The sequence below is a fragment of the Chinchilla lanigera genome, unplaced genomic scaffold, assembly GCF_000276665.1.
Source record: "Chinchilla lanigera isolate Chin_1 unplaced genomic scaffold, ChiLan1.0 scaffold00019, whole genome shotgun sequence".
Taxonomy (NCBI): Eukaryota; Metazoa; Chordata; class Mammalia; order Rodentia; family Chinchillidae; genus Chinchilla; species Chinchilla lanigera.
In genome coordinates this window covers 26,172,450-26,192,722 of record NW_004955420.1, presented here as the reverse complement: position 1 = coordinate 26,192,722, position 20,273 = coordinate 26,172,450, and the positions used below count along the sequence as shown (strand labels likewise).

Sequence of the window (20,273 nt, the reverse complement as noted above, 5' to 3'; positions counted from 1 at the left end):
GGACTTCCTGCCAGTGTAATCCCAGCACTCTGGGAGGCCAAGGAAGGAAGAGTGTCAGTTTCAGCCCAGCCTGGGCAACTTAGTCACTTGGCAAGACCTTGTCTCAAAATTTCAAAAAATGAGCTGGGGATGTGGCTAAGTGTGAAAACCCTGGGTTCCATCCTCAGTACTGTGTGCATATGCCTGCACATATGGACGAATGTGCAAGCCACGCATACACACACACACACACACACACACACACACACACACACACACTCACAAATACAAATGTCTGTAGAAATATACCCAGAGAGACTCTCCTGAAATCCACAATCTCAACAAAGCAGGGTATGGTGGAGTTGGAAAGGCCCTCTTGCTTCAGGCTAACATTGATGTACTCATGCATTGAAAAAGAAAAAAGGAAGACAAATTCACATGATAGACTAATGCTATAATCATAAATATGGTGTGTCTTCAGTTATAAGATGCTCTGTTTAAATTATATACATTAGAAGATTTCCTTATGTACAGATAAATAACCTAGGCTGATTGTAAGCGATGTCTGGGGTCTTCTAGAGTTGGCCACCATGTCCAAGTGCAACATTAAGTCTCTGGAAAGCTGATTACTCTCGTCCTCATGGTGGGTTCTGGTAATTTTTGCAGGACGTCAGGACACCACAGATGGGGGCTATGCAGACTCCTCCTCTGGTGGGGGTTGGGAACAGTAGCTGGAATAAATTTGTAAACAGGGAGGGCCAGGGATGTAGCTCAGGGGCACAAGCGCTTGCCTGGCAAGCCTGAGGTTATGAGTTCCATTACCAGTACCAAAAAAAAAAGAAAAAATTTGTAAACAGGGTGATCAGTGCCAGAGACCCTAGATTGGAGAAAGGTGATTCCTATGAGTCCCCAACAAACATCTCACTCCATGGCCAGGTCAGTCGTATTAACACTGGAAGGGTGGAGGGGAACCTAGAAATTGTGTAAACTCACTATGTCTAAAAAAGAGAGAATTTCAAACCAATGATGTTCAAATCTGTCACCTCAGGCATTTAAAAACTCCTTCAACCGGAGGAAAACTGATTATCCTCCAGTATTTTGGTGTTTCTTCAGCCCCAACCCAAACTGCCTAAACTTGATCTCAGAAGTGCTGTATCATCGTCACCCCGGTCTGAGGACTCTGTAGAGTCTGGAAGCCATCTTCCAGAGGAGCGGCCCTGATCCCCGATTTGAGGGATACCGCATGACTTGACCAGGGCCGCTGGGACGGGGAGAGGCGGTTTCCAAGGATTTGTGCACGTGCTCCTGACCGTCTTACTCCTTTGCAGACACAGGAAGTGCGGGGAGGACTTCCGGCTCGGATGTCGTCACTTCCGGTGGGGAGCAGTCTCTAGGAGGCCCGTTCTCAGGCGAGAGGGAACGAGGCCCCTTTCTGGAGGCGCTGCGTGATGTAAGTCCCCAGGGCCACCAGGGGGATGCACATGGTGGAGGAGGCCACGAGCAGGCCGATGACAGCCAGGGCATAGGTGGGGTAGTCCTTGGTCACCAGCCGGCCCTGGAGGGGACACGAGCGTCAGGGGAGGGACTTCCTGAGGCGCCCCGAGGTGGGAGAGGCGGGGGTGGCCAGCCGCGCCCGCAGCCACCTTGGGCCTGCGGCTCCCCGGCCGCCTCGCACACGGGGCTAAGCGTCCCGACGTCAGCCGGGGTCTGGCCGGTCAAAATGGGCTCCCGAACGTGACGAGAAGCTGCGCATGGGCGAGCAGCACAGTGGGAAGCAGGGGCGGCCTCTCCCAGGGCTAGTGCCGAGGGAGCCTCCCTGAAACCCCGACGGACTCCCGGGCTCCCCCAGGCTCCAGCCCGCCCAGGCCGCGCAGGCGCACTTCCCGGCGGCCCCTGTGGCTCTCAGGCTGCAGGGCCTCTGCGCGCCGCGGAGGGCGGGCACCGCCTTCCTCCACCCCGCACGTTGCGGAGAAACCACTTTTCCTTCTCATCATTTTTTTTTTTTTTTTGTCTCCTAGTGGCTAGTCCAGTGTGTTGGGACCCCAAGTTAACCTAGGCCTGGGGGCCCCGGGAAAACAATTTGGGGACCCTGGAGGGACAGTGCCCTCTAGTGGCGGCATTTGAACATGACACTCCCAGGGGCTTCCTTGGGGACGTTCAGCCCCGGGACCAGAGGACTTGCCTGTCCTTTCCTGGAGCCTGTGTGCCCTGCACTTGCTGCTGCTGCTAAAACAGGAAAATAATGATGTTTAGACAGTTACAAGCCCAGGGTTTGAGCCTTGGTTTCTTGACAGCGGAACACACCAGGTCTCATCCTGTCTTTCTTTTTTTTGGTCTTTTTGAGCCAGAGTCTCGCTATGCCGTTCAGGCTAGCTTTGAGCTCACTTTGTAGCCCAGGCTGGTCTCAAACTCGCAACGATCCTCCTGCCTCAGCCTCCCAAGTGCTGGGATTACAGGCATGCGCCATCACACCCGGCTCCTTTCTTTTCTTTGCCTTTTCTGTCTGCTTCTGAGCCAAGTTTGGGTTCTCTTTAGAGCCAGCTGGGGTTCTTGGCAGGGAACTTAGAATTCTTGGTGCCTTGTTTTGTGGCTGTGGTGCCAGTTTGAAAAGAAGAGACCTAAAGATTCTAGAGAAAGCAGGTGTGTGAGGAGATGTGATTGACCTGTTTATCTATCATCTGGTAACAATACATTGCCATGTTGCTCTGTAGTATGGCTAAAATGTTAAAGAGGTGGATTTTTGATAACTGCGTTCAGCTCAATTTGTTGTTAAGATAGAACAAAGGTGTTTTTAGAACTGGGAGTGTATGTTTTGCCTGGATAGCCAGCCAATCAGTGTTCCATTTTAAATGTTCAAGGTGCAGTATCTAGTGTTTGTGTGTCTCAAGCACAGCAACTTTTATGGTTTTTCCTTTGGGAAAAGAACAAAGCTTTTTTAAATTTTGTTTTCTTTTTTTGTCTTTTTGGGACAGGGTCTCACTATGCAGTTCAGGCTGGCCTTGAGCTCACTTTGTAGCCCAGGCTGGTCTCGAACTTGCAACGATCCTCTTGCCTCAGCCTCCTGAGTCCTGGGATTACAGGTGTGTGCCACCACACTTGGCACAAAGTTTTCACTATGCTTGTTTGACATCTCAAATCGCACGGGTAATCTATAAATAATAAACGGGGTAAATAATTCATGGGATAAATGTTTATAAATGTACATATATATAGATGCAAAACATCTGAGTCATTTGTAAAAAAGTTAAAATACTGAAACATCATTTGCTAAGTTTAAATGCAGGTACTCTTTCATAAAATATATAAAAGAAAATGTGTTTGGAACTATTAAATGTGTTCAGTAGATTGTGTTTCTGAAAAGCCTTTGTAATATACACTGTCAAAAAATATGTGGCCTTTTAATGAGTTTGTGAGGAGCTGCTCTAGAGAGACAATAAATATCTAGAAATGAAGGCTTTATTTGAAGTACATTTTCATCTAATATAGGCCAACAATTTGGAGGGAATAAACTTTGAACAGTACATTTTAAGATGATTAGGGATTATATTTGTTCGTCATCTTAAAATACCCTAATGTTAGTAATGTATATACAAGGAGAAGTCATTAAGTATTTAAGTTTTTTAAAACTTAGCTACCATATAGTTCAGATACAAGTCAGTGTTTGGAAAACATCTTTTGTTTTGCTGTGAAGACAATTAATATAGATTCTTTCAGATAGAGTGAATAGCTGAGCTGCTGCCCTGCAACAGGTGAGCTACTGCTGGTTTCCCCTTTGGAAACCAGCTTAAAAATGAAATAGGTCTGACAGATCTGATGCTTAAAAATGAAATTAAAAAATAATCATTTTATTTTTGCAGCAAGACTTTTCAAGATTGAAAAACAATATATGTACTCCCAAGATAATATTGTTTTTAATGTATGTGCAGTTCTTTTTTATTTTATTTTTTATTTTTTGTCTTTTTGAGACAGGGTCTTGCTATGCAGTTCAGGCTGGCCTTGAGCTCACTTTGTAGCCTGGGCTGGTCTCAAACTTGCAACCACCCTCCTGCCTAAGCCTCCCAAGGGCTGGGATTACAGGTGTGTGCCACCAGCCCAGCTTGTATGTGCAGTTCTTACATCTAGAGATGACATTTGCAGTTTTCTGGAGAATGAATATGAACATATAAATCTCAACTGTCAGACAAATATTTGAGAATCTACAAACAGACATGGACTGAGTTATTTAGGTTTATAATCAGGTGTTATTTAAACATATTATTGGACTTCTTAAACCTAAGAGATTTAATTTTGTTTTTCTTTCCTTATCATAAGCCTAAAATAACAGATGATTTAAAAATGGACGGGTAATGTGTGGTTTCTGATTTCTAGAATGGCATCATTTTTATGATCATCTAACAGTAACGTTTTGCGAGTTGATCAGCTAGCCTAACAGTACTTTCAACATATGTATCTTTTCAGTAAGATATTTGGATATGTTCTGTTTAGAGACAATCTATTCTCAAAAATGTTTTTAGAGAAAGTATTTCACATGATAAATTAAGATTTCATCCTAAAATGAAATGACTGGATTGTTCTCCAATGGAAACAAGAAAGATAGGACAGAGCTAAAGATGTAAATGAGTTGTTGATCTGAACCAATTGCAGCAGGTTTATAAAGGATTAGTGGTATGAGAGGAGGCAGATGCGTAATTAAGTTGGCTATAACTGAAAACAGGTTATTTTCAGGGTTTCCTATCAAATTTTAATGTGCACGTGTAATACCAGAATTTAATCTGTTATGGGCTGGTTTTTTAAAAATTAATTATTTTTTTTGGTCTTTTTGAGGTAGGGTTTCACAGGAAGTTCATGTTGGCCTTGAATTCACTTTATAGCCCAGGTTGGCTTTGGACTCACAGTGGTCCTCCTGCCTTAGCCTCTTGAGTGCTGGGATTACAGGCGTGTACCACCACCCCAGGCTAGTCCGTTATGTTTAGAACAAGGCTTTCTTGAAACATTGGCCTGTTCTTAATACAGTTTATAAAAGAAATGGCTCAAAGAACAAAGATTTTTATATATCAAAATAATGTCTTGTGCTTTTTGCTCTTGTTAGGGTTTTGCTTGCTTATAGGGAAATTAATCTTAAGAGAGTTAGGGTTTATTTAAGCATCTGTTATTAAGGTCTTTTAAATGAAGTCTGATTTATATCCGGTTAGATGAACATTGTAGAAGGAGTGCTGAGCTTTATGCTTTATAATAATATATATCTTTTCCTGATACTAGTTTTATAAAATTTTTTAAAGCCTGCTGGTCCTGCCATAATGCTGTCGGTCACGACTGTTGTCTTAATGCTCTAAAAGTAGCCCGATTGTTTTCCTGCTTTGCTAAACTCCTCTCTATTAATAATACCGTAAGCACTGCTTGTAGTCATTGTAGATATGAGCTATGTCCTTGTAGTCACTGAGGGCAATCTGGCTTTATCCTGAATTCAAAATGAATTTATAATTAATTAATTGCAGTGCTGGGAATTGAACTCTGCCTTCTGCATGCTGGGCAAGCATTCTACTAATGAGCTAAATCCAAAGCCTTTTTTTATTTTTAGTTTTGGGACAGGCCCCAACAGTAAATAGCCAGCAGGATGGCACAGGCCCCAAACCCTAGAAACTGAGGGAAAGGACAAGGTGGGGTATTTCGATGGGGGGCCCCAAAATGACACTTTGAGAGCTCAGCACTTCTCCCATAGGCAGACATCTGCTGGGAGGCAGAAATGGCTGCCCTCCAGACCTGCCAGAGGGTTTCCACAAAAGCAGGATTTGAACCTATTCCCAGCTCCCCACGCATACTTCCTGGGTGCACTGCTGTGCCTGAAGCTTCAGGGCTGCCGTGTGGAGGAGGTCAGGAGCTGCCTGTCCCAGAGGCCAGATGGGAACAAGCTGCTTTTCTCCTCTCTCTTACTGGTAGGCAGTCAAGTGATGCAGTCCTTGAGACCGGAGGGAGCCCCTGCTGGGCCCTGGTCCTACCAATGCCCGGAGCTCCCAAGAGGGATGACCTTCTTTGGATCCTCTCTTGTGGCCCAAGCAGCCTGGAGCCTGAGAAGCCCTTGATTCCTGGCTACGACTGCACCTCTAGGTAATAGCATGGCGCACATATAACCAGCTCTGCAGGCTGGGCTGAGCTGCCCGCCGCCTCAGAGGTCTCAGTCTCACCCGTGACCTCCCCACCACCGTGCAGCTCCTGGGCTCAGAAAGCACAAGGCCCCACCACACCCAGCCCCGCAGGGAGACAGGTACCTGGGTGGCGTCCCAGGCTTGGTACTGCAGGGTGCCCGAGAGGATGTAGTCGCTCAGGTAGAAGAGGAAGAGGCCGACCATGAGCAGCGGGCTCACACACGCCCACATGACCTTCCAGTACCAGCTGAGGGTGCTGCTGGTCATGGCCTCGAGCTCGGCTCCAAATCTGTGCGCCATGGGAGGGAGAGAATCTGGGCTTATGCTGCTGCTGGCGCCCGGTGAGCCCAGCGTGCCCTGTTTGCCCAGGAATCTGCTCAGGGCACCCTGAGCCGAGTGCACCACTCGGGTCCCCTCAGGTTCCCTCGTGGTGACCACACAGCAAGCCCGCAGCAGGAAGGGACACTTGTGCTGTGGGTGGCCTTCAGAGGAAGCTGCAGTGTAGACCTGAGGGCGGGTCCAGGGGTGGCAGGGGCCGGTGAGGAGGGATGCGGGCCAGTCTGTGGCCAGGACAGGGCCCCTTGGGCAGCTTTGCCTCCCTGGCCTCAACCCTGTCTGTGGGCATCTGCATGCCCCTTAGAAACACCCGGGTCAGGACCCCTCTGTGCCTGGGGACCGCAGGGTTCGGGGCAGGGGCTGAGCCCAGCCTGCAGCTCAGGTATTGAAAACTCCTCTCTTGGCAAGAGGGGATGGGATTGGTTGAAGTGTCACTGTCACCATAGCCCTGGCATCCTGCCCCAGTTTGCGTGGTGCCCATGGAAGGCTCCGCAGAGCACTGCTGACTGAGCTGGGCTCGGGGATCCAGGCCACCAAGGCTCCTTGTGTGACACGAATATCTGAGGTGGTCAAAGTGACACAGGTCAGAAAGAGTGGGTCCTCTCTTTCCCTTCACCCCTGTCCACTCCTGGGTACAAAAAGGTGCCAGGCAGCAGGTCATTGTTGCTAGAGGGCCACCAGATGGCGCTAGCCCCATGGGCAAGCACAAGGAACTGGAGGCAAACCTGTCTTGGTGAGACCCTGTCTCAACGTTGGAAAGCCTGCGCAGTGTGAAGGCCCTGGCTCTGATCCCCAGGACCACAAAAACAAAACAGAATCCTTTGCAAGCTGCTCTAGATCAGCCATGTGGCCCCAGCTTCGCATTGCATCACCTGGGGAGACTGAAAACTTCCCAGCACTGCCTGGGCACCTGGGGTGAGGACCCGACCTCAATGGAATGTGCCTGATTCTCTAGATTCAGTTCTCAAGTAGGCCAGTCAGGGTCCTCAAAAAACACTGCTGTTGGCTGATGATCAGAGAATCCAGTGCTGGGAAGCTGGGTTCTCTTCCCAGGGAGCTGCAGGGTGCAGCAGGGCCAGCTGGGAACTTCTTATACACAGAGAAAGACAGGAAGCAGAGGCTGTTGGCTGAAGCCCACCTGAGGGCAGAAGGAAGGCAGAGAAGCAGGTGAGACTGCAGGGAAAGTAACAAACTCGAGGGCAAAGAGCAACCTTCTAGAAGGAAAGGCGCCCGAGCCAGGGCGGCGGCTGTGGGGTGCCCCGGGCTCTTCTGCCCGTGGAGCTGGCAGGGCCGGGCCCCCTCACCTCCTCAGCCCGTACACGTAACACACGGCGAGCGTCTCCACCAGCACGATAAGCAGCAGGGACAGTGTGACCGCGTAGTCGTTGAAGATGTCGAACCAGTAGCTCCCGGCCTCCATGGTGAACAGCAGGCCGACGGCGCAGTTGACGAGGCATAGCAGACCTGGGCACAAGACACCTGCTGGCTGCCTGAGGCGCCCTGCCTGCTCCCGCTCTCTCGCTCTGTCAGGGCAGCAGGGCCCTGGCCGCCGGGGGACTCTGGCCACTGGCTTCAGCCACCTGGGTTGGAGGAACTGCCCTGCCGGGGATGTCAGGCTCAGTGGGAGGAAAATGTGGGAGCAGTGCACTCCCAGGAGCATCACCCACACTGTGGGTCCGGGGTGCCAGGGACTCCGCTGCCCAGGCCCAGCACTCATAGGGAGAGAAGCAGGGGAGAGTCAGGTGTGTGCGCTGGGGCCAGGGAGGAGCTCTGAGAGAGGTTGAGAGAGGTGGGAGCCCATCCAGGGGCGGGGGAAGAGCTAGGGTTTCCTCAGCTCCTGCTGTGTGCCAGACACTGGTTCTCATGGCGTTCTTAAGCCTCAGGGCAGGGAACAACAGGGCCTTTCACATTGAGCATACAAGGCTCAGAGATGTCCTGCAACTCTGCCATGACCCGCAGCATGGAGTGGCAGACAGGGTCCCAACACAGATAGTACCTGAGATGGCCTCCTTGGGCAGGTGGCTGGAAAGGACCTCGCTGTCGGTCAGAGGGGTGAGGACGGCTGCTGTGTTGCCCAGCATGCTCCCCACGCCCAGCATCAGCAGCATGAAGAAGTAAAGCACCGACCACAGCTGGGACACCTCCATGTTCTTAATGGCCTCGGTGTAGACGATGAAGGCCAGGCCCGTGCCCTGGACGGCCTGCCCATGGTGAGAAGGTGGCAGTTACCCAGGAGACCAGTGGTTGGAAGTGCATTGAATTCTAAGCAATGTGGGGACCTCGGAACTGGCCAGGAAAGCCATCTGCTGAGCCCGGCTCACCTGTAGACCAGGCCCTGAGGCTCAGCTGCACCAGAGAGAACTGGGAGCTGCCCAGACGCATCTCTGCAGAGCATGAAGTTCTGTCTCTGTGCCCCGCCCCAGCTTTCATATATTCTGGAGACAGTGAGGTCACACGTAGACAAGCTCTGCTTCCAGAGTCGTGATCGCCCAGGTGCTCTGAGCCCTCGGGGCTGGCCTGAGGAGGCGCGATGGGCCCAGCGTGGTGGGGAGCCAGCCTTGTGACAGTGCTCCGTGGCCAGAGTCCTGTGCTGGTGACCCTGTGCGGACACACGGAGCTGTGCAGACTGAGTCTGCAGCCCCTGCTTAAAGACAAGTCCTCTGGGACCCCAGTGAGGGTCGGAAGGCATCGTGGGTGTGGGTGTCTGCTGGCTCCCAGCAGGCGATGCAGCGAAAGCAAACCCTGTGTGTTTGTGGGTACGGAGTGCTCCCCAGTTTTAACCCACAGGATTCCCAGAGCATAAGCAATGAGCTCACACAGAGGGACTGAGAAGCCTACAGAAAGAGAAGTGACCGTGAGAGCAGAGTCAGTGGGAATAAGATAGGACCGTCCTCCCCAAGGCAGCACATGTTGGATGGTCAGAGTCAGAATTGCTATGGGTGGGGGGGTCCCTTCCCCCAATAACCTTATGTTGAATCCCTGTCCCCCAGTGTGAATGTACCTGAGAGTGGGTCTTTAGTAGGCAGTTTAGGTTAAATGTGGGGCCCTAAGATAACAGGAATGTGGCCTTACAAAGAAGAGAAAGAGAGCGAGATAGAGTAAAAAGTCTACAGAAATCAGTAAACATATATTCTCAGACATACAGTCAAGTTCAAAAGAAGGTGAAGACTCCCTGGTGATAAACCAAAAAGGAAACTAGAAGGGAGAGCACAGAATCAAAGAGCCTCATGGGTTTCTGAGTGGGATCAAGGCCTTGTAACCTGGTGTTGGGGTCATGATGTCTGCCAGAGAGGGAGCTCATGCTACAGGCTGGTATAGGCAGAGAGCTAGGCTGGAGGACCAGCAGGAAAAAAGGGTTGCTGCACCCATGAATTAACCTAGAAGAGCACCACACATGAAAGGAGTTGCCAAACAAACCAGCTTCCAACAAGCCAGAAAATAGCACCTCATGGGCAGCCAGAGCCCTCTGCCCTGCTCATGGTTAGTCCTCTCTAGAAATGTTCTCTTGAAGGAGTCTAGAGCACTAGAGTCATTAAATACAAGAATTAGAGAATACTTCCACTAACACTTCCACCTCCACAGTGTTCAGGTCCTAGCCAATAAAATTAGAAAAAAGGAACAAAATATGGGCATTTAAAAATATTGAAGTATATCTGCAGGGTGTGGGATATTTTGCACAGAAAGCAAAACCAAATCTATAGACAAAAGAATTTATGAAATAATTCATCAAGGCGGCTCAGTGTAAGACACAGAGGATGCCTGGATGCATGGGTCACTGGGGGTGTGACCTGTAAGGCTATGTTTTTGTCCTTGGCTTCTCCCCTCTCTCTTTGCTTCCTGGTTGCTATGGATTGTGCAGCTGTCCTCTGGCATGTCCTTCTACCATGCTGTTCCTGCCTTGGAGCCAGCCAACCATGGACTGAACTCACTGAAACGAGCCAAATAAACTTTTCCTTGCAGCTAGGCCTGTTGGATATTTTGTCTCAATGGTGGCAAAGTAACTAACACAGATATAGATCTTGTTTTATTCTTTTCCATGTGGTTAGTCAGTTTCTCCAGAACCATTTATTAAGGAGAATATCCTTCCTTTAATGTACCTTTGTGCAGATCAGTTGGCTTTAAACACATGGACTAATTTCTGGGCTTCCTCATCTGTTCCATTGGTCTGTGTGTCTGTTTTTTTGTCAGTGCCATGCCATTTTGTCTGTAACTGTAGGATGTCTTAAAGTCAAATATAGTGATGCCTTCAACTTTGTTTTCTTGTTCAGGGTTGCTTTGGCTATTCTGGGTTTTTTGTGGTTTGATATGAATTTTATGATTTTTTTTCTATATGAATTTTATGACTTCTTTTTCTATTTCTATGGGGATTGAATTGAATCTGTAGATTGCTTTGGGTAGTATGGACATTTTAATAATGATAGTTTTCCCAGTCCATGAACATGGGCTTCCTTTCCATTTTTGTGTCTTCTTGAGCTTCTTTCATCAGTGTTTTATAATTTTTATCATAGAGATCTTTCATTTTTAAAATTTTTTATCATAAAGATCTTTCATTTCCTTTGTTAAATTTATTTAAAACTCAAACAATTTAATAGTAAAAAAAATCCAAATAAGTAATATGCAAATGGCCTGAATGATCCTTATTCAAAAGAAGACATACAAATAACCAACAAGTATATGAAAAAATGCTCAACATCATTAATCATCAATGAAATCCAAGTCAGAGACACAATGAAATATTATTTCACCTCAGTAAAAATAGCTGTTACAATAAAAAAAAAAAAAAAAAAAATAGCTGTTACAAAAAACAAAGAGGTGGCAAGTGCTGTGAAGTATGTGGAGAAAGGGGAACTCATGTATAAGGTTGGTGAAAACGGAAATTAGTGCAGCCATTATGGTAAGAACAGAGATTCCTCAAAAAACTAAAAATAGGACTACTGAGTGAGCCACCAGGCTCATGACTCAGTATATATCCAAAGGAAATTAAGCCATATAAGGACACATCTGCACTGTCATGGTTCTTACAGCAGTATTCATAATCAGGAATCAGAAACAACCTAAGTGTCCATTCACCTAATGGTGGGTGAGTGTCATTCAACCATTAAGAAGATGAAAGCTTGTAACTTGTAGTAATATGGACGGAATGGCAGACCAGGTGAAATGAAATAAGCCAGGTACAGAAAGACAAATGCTTCCAAGTTGTTACTCTTTTGTGGAAACTGAAAAGTGAATCTTATAGGAGAACACAATGGAATAGCAGTCCCTGGAAGTTCTGAACAGAAGTAGGGAGGGAGAATGGGAAGAGGTAACGGGGAGGACCAGGATGTGAACAGAGGGAGGATCAGCTCTGCATCACAGCAGGGTGACTCTCACCTACAACAATGTGATGCATTTCAAAACTGTCTCAAGAGCCCAAAAGTTCCCAGCACAGACATGATTAACATGAGAAGATAAAACTGCTAGTGACCCTGATTTGATCATTACATTTTGCCTACTTGTATCAAAATATCAAACTGTGCCCTATAAATATGCACAAAATATATTTGAAAAAGCATATAGATGAGGAATAAAAATGTAAAAGTGAAGGTTCTTGTCTCTAGAGAGTAGGGAAAACTGGACCAGTAAAACAAAAATAGGCAAGCTTTTAAATAAGTTTCTAAAACATTTGTATATATTTTCAGAGTCTGAAATGATTAAATATTTATTATATTACTACTTGCAATTTCCTAATTTTTTAAAATTTAAAATGAGAAAAGGAAAAGAAGTTAAGGATACAGAAAATACAGTAGTGCTTTTTAATGACCAAGAATCCTGAACAGCAACCAGGGAGAGTGACAGAAGACTTGGTCATTCTTGGCCCAAGTACCTGTGAACACATGGACAGAGGTGCCCTGAGCTACCCCGGCCAGCACCTTACCGTGTCCAGCTCTGCTTCCAAGCTGCAGTTTTGCAAGAGTGGGAGGACCTCGCTGTACTTGCTCGGGTAGGTGGAAGCCAGGTAGCCCTTCACCTGCTCCAGGTTGCTGGCTGTCAGAAAGCCATCTTCAAGGTCAAAAGAATTGGTCAGCAGCAGAATCACCCTGCAGAGCAGACCACCAGCTTGACCTCCACTGACTAGAAAGGCTGCTGGCCTCAGCGCCTCACAGAAGCTTGGGGATCGGGTGCCGTCCCTCCCACCTCTTCTGCTGAGGTGAGGGATGGGAAACTGCGCTGGCCACCTTGGAGGGGACAGGGCAACTCTGAATGGCTCTGATAAAGCCTCGGCCATGAACGGGATGACAACAAGAACCAAACCTGCACAGTGAGGCTACTTTAACACCGGGACAGGACGTCTACTAGACACTTGTGTGCTCTAGGAACTGTCCTGACTGTTGGTACCATGTGGATGGTACATGGTTCCACATGTGGTGATGGAGAACTTCAGTGTGGCTAAACTGAAATGTGGAACTACCTGCTTGTGACTAGGGTGACCACCCTATGGGACCTCTTACCTTCTGGGTGATGTTCCTACATTTTGGGTCAGGAGCTAAAGACAGTAAATTCTGGCTGTTGAGCGGGTCTTGGTTCCTTCTGAGATAGGGTTGATGGGGCAGAAGTCACTGGAGTTGTTGTTGATGTTCTTATCTACTAAGTGCTTTGAACACCTTAGACTGCCCTCCTTCCCGGGAGGTGACCTTGACTAAGCAAGGTGGCCTGGCTCTGAGTGCTGCTGGGAGGAGTCTGAAGTCAAACCTTGGCTTGAGGACTCCCAAACTGGAGCTCTTTTCCCACCTGTGGCTTCTGAGCATCCACTTCTTGCAGTTCTCCCTTCAGCTCAGAGCTTTGTGGATTCCTCCCCACTTGAGACCCAGGTCTTCATGGGGGGGCCCGCTTACTTGTTCAAGCAGTTTTCATAGTTGAAGGTGGCCTTGAAGCCGTAGATGGAGAAGGTCACCACGCTGGAGAATATGGAGGTGGCGCTGTTGACGATGGACACGATGATGGTGTGCTTCTGGCAGTTGTTAGAGGGCTCGTTGTAGCTGGCAAAAGCGATCAGGGTGCCAAAGCCCAGGCCAAGAGAGAAGAAGATCTGTGTGGCTGCATCGATCCAAGCCTTGGGGTTGGCCAGCTGCTCGACCTGGAAGGCCACCAGGGACGGGGCTCATGAATCCTGAGTGTCAATTGAAGACTCGCACCCCCGGGGCGGGAGGTCCAGAGTGGGCAAGAGCCGCCCCCAGTGCACAGCCTGTCAGCTCTCCCAGCCCTGGTCTGTGCTGTCCATTTCTTAGCACACAAGCCACTTGGAAGTCTTCCCATCCCACTGTCCACAGCACTTTACCCATAGGAAGTATGCAATTGAGTATCATGGGGTTGAATGATCAAAAACACATGGGGCCTGAGACTCCCCAGCCAGGCCCTGCATGGGTCTGGACATCCAGACATGCAGGTGTGTGGCCTGGCTGTGGAGGTGAGGTCTGGCTTCCAGGCTTCTTGTGGAGAGCTGTACCTTCCTTCCACCCACCCCTTCTTTCCCTCATGCTGGTGTGAGTGAAGGGTATCCTCACAACCCCCTCTGTGTTCTCACCTTGGGAGTGAACATGTACATCAGGCCATTGGTGGCTCCATGGAGGGTGAGGCCTCTGACCAAGTAGATGATGAGCACACAGTAGGGCAGCAGTGCAGTGAAATAGGCCACCTGTGATGCCAGAGGGCAGGGTCAGCATCCTGGGAAGGAAGCATGGCAGACCCGACATCCCTGGAAGGACCATAGCCTGTTGGGTCTTCAGGCTGCAGCCCAGGTGCTGCCAGCTGGAGGTGGCCTGGGCACCCTTGGTCGGATCAGGGTCTGACTTTGCACTGGACAACTGGGCTGGTGGCTGTGGTTACCCAGGTCTGTAACCAGCAGGAATTTCTTAATCAGCAGACAAGAGGCAGCAGGCACCCAGGCTTCTGCCTTCTGGCCTCCTTCCACCCAAATGTCTTCCACATAGGACAGAGGCACCCACAAGTATTCCTGTTGATGTGTTCCCATTTCTAGGTAGAGAAGTCAGTCTGAAAAGTAAACGGGCAATCTAATAATGAAGACAGGGAAAAGGCCACTCACAGATGCATGCATGTCTCTACTCAGCATCTGAGCCAAATTTTGCTCTGAACCAATTTTTCTGGTGGTAAAACAAAGCAGGAAGCACAAAGATATCACAAGACATCTATTTTGTCTAAAAGACAAAACACTCAAGGGCTTGAGGCTGTTCAAGATTTCATGGCTAAGGTCTGAGAGAACCTGGCCAGTAGTGCTCATAGAGGAAAACTAGTGTCATGGAATGTGGGGGAAATATCTGCACAATAAGTTCAGTGGGAAATTCTCTGGTCTGGTTCTGTAGTACCCCTCATAACTGTTGTCATTTCCTTGGGCTTGAAATTACACATACATATTTTTGCCTTCTTTTGATGGTTACTTGGGATTGAACCCAGGGCCCTTACCCTAAACTACATTCCCAACCTTTAAAAATTTTTTTTTACTTTGATACACAGTTTCAGTAGCTTTCCCAGGCTTGGTTTGTACTTACTACCCTCTGCTTCAGCCTCCCAGAATGCTGAGAGTACAGGCATGTGCCACTGTGACCCGTTTTCAAAGGTTGGACACAGACCTTCCAGTGTTGTCTGCTCACCCAGGACTGGTATTTCTGTAAGTCACTTCCTACATGCACCAGAACCTCTTACTCAAAGCAAAGAATGGTGTTGCAAGGTTGCTTCATGTGTGAGTTCCCTGAGAGTTTGGGGCCAAGTGTGAGAAACATGGCTGGTGACCCCTCTCTGGATGGGTCTTTAGCTGTTCCCCCAGATACTGAGGTGGATGACCCAGACAAAGAATTTGAAAGGCTGATTTTTAAACTTGCTCATGAGCTCAAAGAAGAGACAAATAATCACCTGAGTGGATTAAGGAAGACAGTGTGGGATATGAAAGACCACTGGAGGCAAAAACCTCATTGAAAGTCTAGGCAGTACACAAGATCACTGAGAAGAATGTCAGGAGGTCAGGACAGGATGGAAGTACTAACATATTCAGACAGGAGCAAAAAAAAAAAAAATAATGAATATGTAAGAACTCTTGAATAAAACAAAGAACTTAAGGCTCATTGGCTTAGAAGAAAGCATTGAAATATAGGTAATGGCTTAAAAATCCATTCTCTGAAATTATAGCACAAAATTTCCCAAAACCATGGAATGCAAGTGGTACATAGGAAAAGGAGGTATTTGGAACCCAAAATAGACATGACAAGAAGAGAAGCATGCTACAACACATAATAGTCAAAATGCCACAAATTCACAGCAAAGAAACAAAAGCAACAGCTATGAGAGAGAAGCTCCAAATCGTAAGGGCAAGCCAATCAGAATAAGAGCAGATTTCTCAGAGAAATCTTAAAGCCCAGGAGGGCTTGGAATGAAGGCTTTCAGGCTCTGAAAGAAAATAATTGTCAACCCAGGTTACTATATTCTGCAAAAGTTTTGTTCAAAATTGAAGAAGACAAAGATCTTCCCCAGTAAGTATAAGCTAGAGGAATTTATGATTACCAATCCAGCACTGCAGAATTTAAAAGAATCCTAAACAGAGACCAAGAAAAACACAGCTATAAGACAAGGAGAAAGAGTAAAGCTCACTGGGAAAAAGGTAAACAAATAACAGAAAGGAATATAAAACTAGAAAAACAACAAAATGACTGGAATTAGGACATACCTTTCATTAATAATATTTAATGTAAATGGTTGGCAGATCTAATAAAAAAAACAAGGCCCATCCATATGCTGTCTGCAAGAAACACACCTCATCTGCAAAGTACACACAAACTGAAAGTGAAAGAATGGAAAAATACTCCGAGTAGTAGTTGGATCCCCCAAACAAGCTGGAGTAGCTATACTCATATCTGACAGGTAGACTTCAAACCAAAAATGGAGGAGATGAAAAAAGCTGGTGCATATTGGTAAAAGAGAATTCACCAAGAAGACCTAACAGGTGTAAATACATATTGGTGCACCCAGCTTGATAAAACAAATACTACTTGACATAAGAGGATAGAGATCGCACTTGACATAGATTCCACCTCAACCATAGTGTGTGACTTCAACATCCCACTATCATACAAATAGGTCAACTAGACAGGAAACTGGGCAAAAGATCACCAGGAGTAAACTATACTATTGATCAATGGACTTCACTGATATCTGTGGAATGTTTCGCCCAAATCAGCAGAATTCACTATCTTTTCAGCACATCATGGAATGTTCTGTAAAGCAGACTATATTTTAACCCATGAAGTAAGCCTCACTGAATACCAAAAAATTGAAATAATCTCATGCATCCTACCAGATTACAGCAGAATGAAACAAGAAATCAACAGCAAGATAAACCACGGGAGCTACACAGATGTATGGAGATTGAATAATATATTTTTAGCCTATAAGTAGGTCACTGAAAAGATTCAGGGGAAAAGTTAAAACATTCCTAGAATCTAATGATATTGGAAACACTATATATCAGAATGTGTGGGGCGCAGAGAAAGCAGTTGTAAGAGGAAAGTTCATAACTATGAGTAACTACATCAGAAAACAAAGCCCAAATAGTTGAGCTAATGATGCATCTAAGCTTCTAGAAAAGCAAGAACAAGCTAAACCTAAAACTATAGTAGAAAGAAATTATACCAGAGCAGAAATTAATGAAATTGAAATTTTAAAACCCCAACACATAAGGTCAGCAAATCAGAGCTAGTTCTTGAAAAGATAAACAAGGTTGATAGCCAGACTTATCAAAAGCGAGAAAAGGCCCAAGTTTATAGACTTAGAAGTGAAAAATTAAGACACACACCACAGAATTCCACAAAATCACCAGAATTATGTTCAAAGTTTATATTCTAACAAATTGGATAAAATACAGCAATTGGATAAATTCCTAGACACCTACGACCCACCTCTACTGAACCAAGAAGATATAAAAAATCCAAACAGATCAATAACGGGCAATGAGATAGAAGCAGCCATTAAAACTCTTCCAACAAACAGCAGCTCAGGACAGATGGATTTATGGCTGAAAGAGAAGGGGTCCAAGGGGATTGGAATTGAGTAAGAGGGGTTAAACCAGACACCAACTTCGAGGAACCTCCATCACCTGGTAATAGCGATGTGCACCAATAAAATGAAAGACTGAAGGTTACAACTGCAGCCACTTCCAGGCATCTTCGTCTCACACAGTAGGCGATCCCCTCCAACACACCCGCTGGGTCCCCGCCCTGTGGGATTCTACTCCTCCAGGTGGAGCCCTGCCCCGGTGCTACTCAAGGGGTACAGCGGTGCTGCTCTCACCACCCTTCCTGCCTGCCCACCTTGCCCACTTTCTCGGTGCCCCGCAGGATGCACAGGTACACCATCATCCAGGCCAGGATGAGGCACAGCGCCGGCTCCCACTGCACAGCCCCACTGTCCTGGATGGACGGCGAGATGTTGAGGGTCTTCCGGTACCAGAAGTACTGCGTGGACGAGGCCTTCTCACACTCCTCCTCGTAGCCTGTGCGGTTTCCATTCAGTGGGCAGACAGACCACGGCAGAGGGTCCTGCAGGGTGGCATGATGTTGTGCAGAGGGGTGAGAGGGAGGTGGGGTGGGGGATGAGGGCAGAGGAAGGTCACTGGTGCCCTGGGCAGTGGCTGGAGCTCCTGCGGCACAGGGAGTGCATGCATGTCGAGGCTCAGCGGGGCTGTGCAGTTTCTCGGTGGTGGGGTGCTCCCCAGAGGTCTATGTGCAGTGGCCTGGCTGTGGGGGGTCATCCTGGGTGGTATTTGGTGGCGGTGCCTACTGAGAGGGCCTCAGGTTACTTGGCTCCTTGCCACTGGTGGGACCCTGTCTCCTGTTGAAGATGCCACATTTGTGCCTGCATCTGCTCGTGGGGTGACCTGCTGTCTTCTTTTTCCCTCACTAGAGGCCAAACCAATGGGCCCATCTGTTCACACGTGAACCTTCCAAACTACCAGCTAAATAACCTTTTTGCCTTTGTGAGTTCACTGCCTCCAGTGTTTTATTGTGGTTATGGAGAGCTCTACTCTTGTTGCCATCCTGCAGGTGGTTTTGGGAACACCTGCATTCTGTTGAAGACTAGCGACTGAAATGGATGATGGCAGAGCAGAACTCTGACCCCCACCACGTCTTGGGTCTGTGAAGGACAGAAGGAGCAAATGTTCAAATGATTTTTTGGAATCCTTGGTGTCCACATTTCTGAGGATAAGAAACATCTGTCTCCTTTTAAATACACTTTACTTAGAAAATGGACAAATCTTCCTGACTTTGTTAGATAAGGCGAGTTGCTTCCACCTTTGAAATTTTGTCTTCATAACTTTATAAATCTATAATGCCTGTACCTCTTTTGGGAGTGCCATTGTACCATATAGAACCTGCCCAACCATACATGGCAGCCCTGCACAGAGGAGAAGAAGCAGCCCTCAGGCTTAAGAGGCAGAGGAACTAGTTTCTACCTGGAAGGCTGGGGCCAGGTGCTAGTGTGGCAGGTGCTAGTGTGAGGCCTTGACTCCTGCCCAATAGTAATTCTTTTTTTTCCCCCGACAGTAATTCTTGTCATTCTCCTAACGTTCAGTGAACATGCAGCTCAGGTGAGTACCAGTGATTATTTCATCAACAAATGCAGTTGAAGAATTGAACATCCACATACAGAAAAATGCACCAGAAAACATATTTCACATGTTTTATAAGAAAAATGGATCGTAGACCCATTTGTATCACCCATCACTCTAAAATCTAAAGAAGAAACAGAAAGAACTCTTTGTAACCTTGGGTAGGGCAAAGAGGGTAAATGGTGGGTGAGTGGGTGAAACCTCATCTGTATTTACAGCTGCTCCCCAGCACTAGAGTTAGGGCCTGGGTTCTGCCTCCTGTCAGATCAGAGGGCATGGGATTCGCATGGGAGGTTGAACTCAACTGAACTTCACAGGTGAGGGATCTAGGCTAAGCACTTCTTGTGAGGACCTAGTGCCTGATGACCTGAGATGGGGCTGAGGCTGTGATGCTAGCACTGGGAAAAGGAATCATTATGTATCACAAATATATACTAATTTTTTAAAAAGAAAATTAAAAAAGATATCCCACCCACCCCAGTCCATTGAAAAATTATCTTCCATGAAACCATTCCTGGGCCAAAAATCTTGGAGATCACTGAACTCCAGGGAGCAGCAGAAAGGTCCTATGCAGAATTTTGTCTGTGGGAATAGCCCCTGCTGTGTTAAAGGGTAACAGTGGTTCTTCTGGGAGAATGCTGGGGTCTGGCAGGAAAGGGAGGGACTCAACCCATCATCTAAAACCTGTCAGGATAAGTGGCCATGGCAGGAAGGAGTAGAAGGGGACAGAAGAGGAGGAACAGTCCTACAGTCCTGCTGGGATATGGAAATCACTATCAGTTCTTGCCATGGATTTGCTTCTGGACCCACTAAGAGATCATTCTTAATATTTTGGGGGTCACAGCCTATGAAAGCTGTGAACCAGCTCCTCCTACTATGTGTACAAACACACACACTCATATACCCTGGCTTGCAACATGAGGGATCTTGGATCCACTCTTTGGGGTGCATAGCTTTCCCCAGTCCCTCCTGCCACTTGTTGGCACCCCTGAGGCTGCCTCCTCCTCCCCTTCCCAGATGGGGGCCCCGCATCTGCTCCTTGTTGCCTTCTGGCTCACCTGGAAGGAATTGAAGAGGTACCAAAACCCCCAGGCGTTGATGATGTTGTAGTATGTGGCAAGGAAGAAAGACACCACCACACTGGCCACACCTGGGGGGAAGCAGAG

At 47.4% G+C, this 20,273-nt stretch overlaps 1 protein-coding gene and 1 long non-coding RNA gene across 3 annotated transcripts in view; one reads left to right on the top strand and one right to left on the bottom strand.

Moving 5' to 3' along the window:
* Positions 1-839: 839 nt before the first annotated feature.
* LOC102006353 (sodium- and chloride-dependent transporter XTRP3A) overlaps positions 840-20,273 on the bottom strand; it is a 32,603-nt gene continuing 13,169 nt past the window's right edge. The window contains exons 3-11 of the mRNA XM_005383468.2: positions 20,166-20,257; positions 17,810-18,037; positions 14,020-14,130; positions 13,331-13,572; positions 12,373-12,535; positions 8,455-8,659; positions 7,763-7,922; positions 6,246-6,411; positions 840-1,534 (exon numbers count right to left, since the gene is read on the bottom strand). Of these exons, the coding sequence (XP_005383525.1) occupies positions 1,385-1,534; positions 6,246-6,411; positions 7,763-7,922; positions 8,455-8,659; positions 12,373-12,535; positions 13,331-13,572; positions 14,020-14,130; positions 17,810-18,037; positions 20,166-20,257 (1,517 nt within the window). The 3' untranslated portion in view covers positions 840-1,384. The remainder of the gene's footprint in view (positions 1,535-6,245; positions 6,412-7,762; positions 7,923-8,454; positions 8,660-12,372; positions 12,536-13,330; positions 13,573-14,019; positions 14,131-17,809; positions 18,038-20,165; positions 20,258-20,273) is intronic.
* Positions 1,363-18,836, top strand: LOC102006138. Of its 2 annotated transcripts, XR_001233810.1 has the most exons (3): positions 1,363-1,429; positions 15,017-15,120; positions 18,542-18,836. It is a non-coding gene; the product is annotated as an uncharacterized LOC102006138 (long non-coding RNA). The 2 variants fall into 2 exon arrangements; XR_260757.1 differs by lacking the exon at positions 15,017-15,120 and having other exon boundaries at positions 1,368-1,429.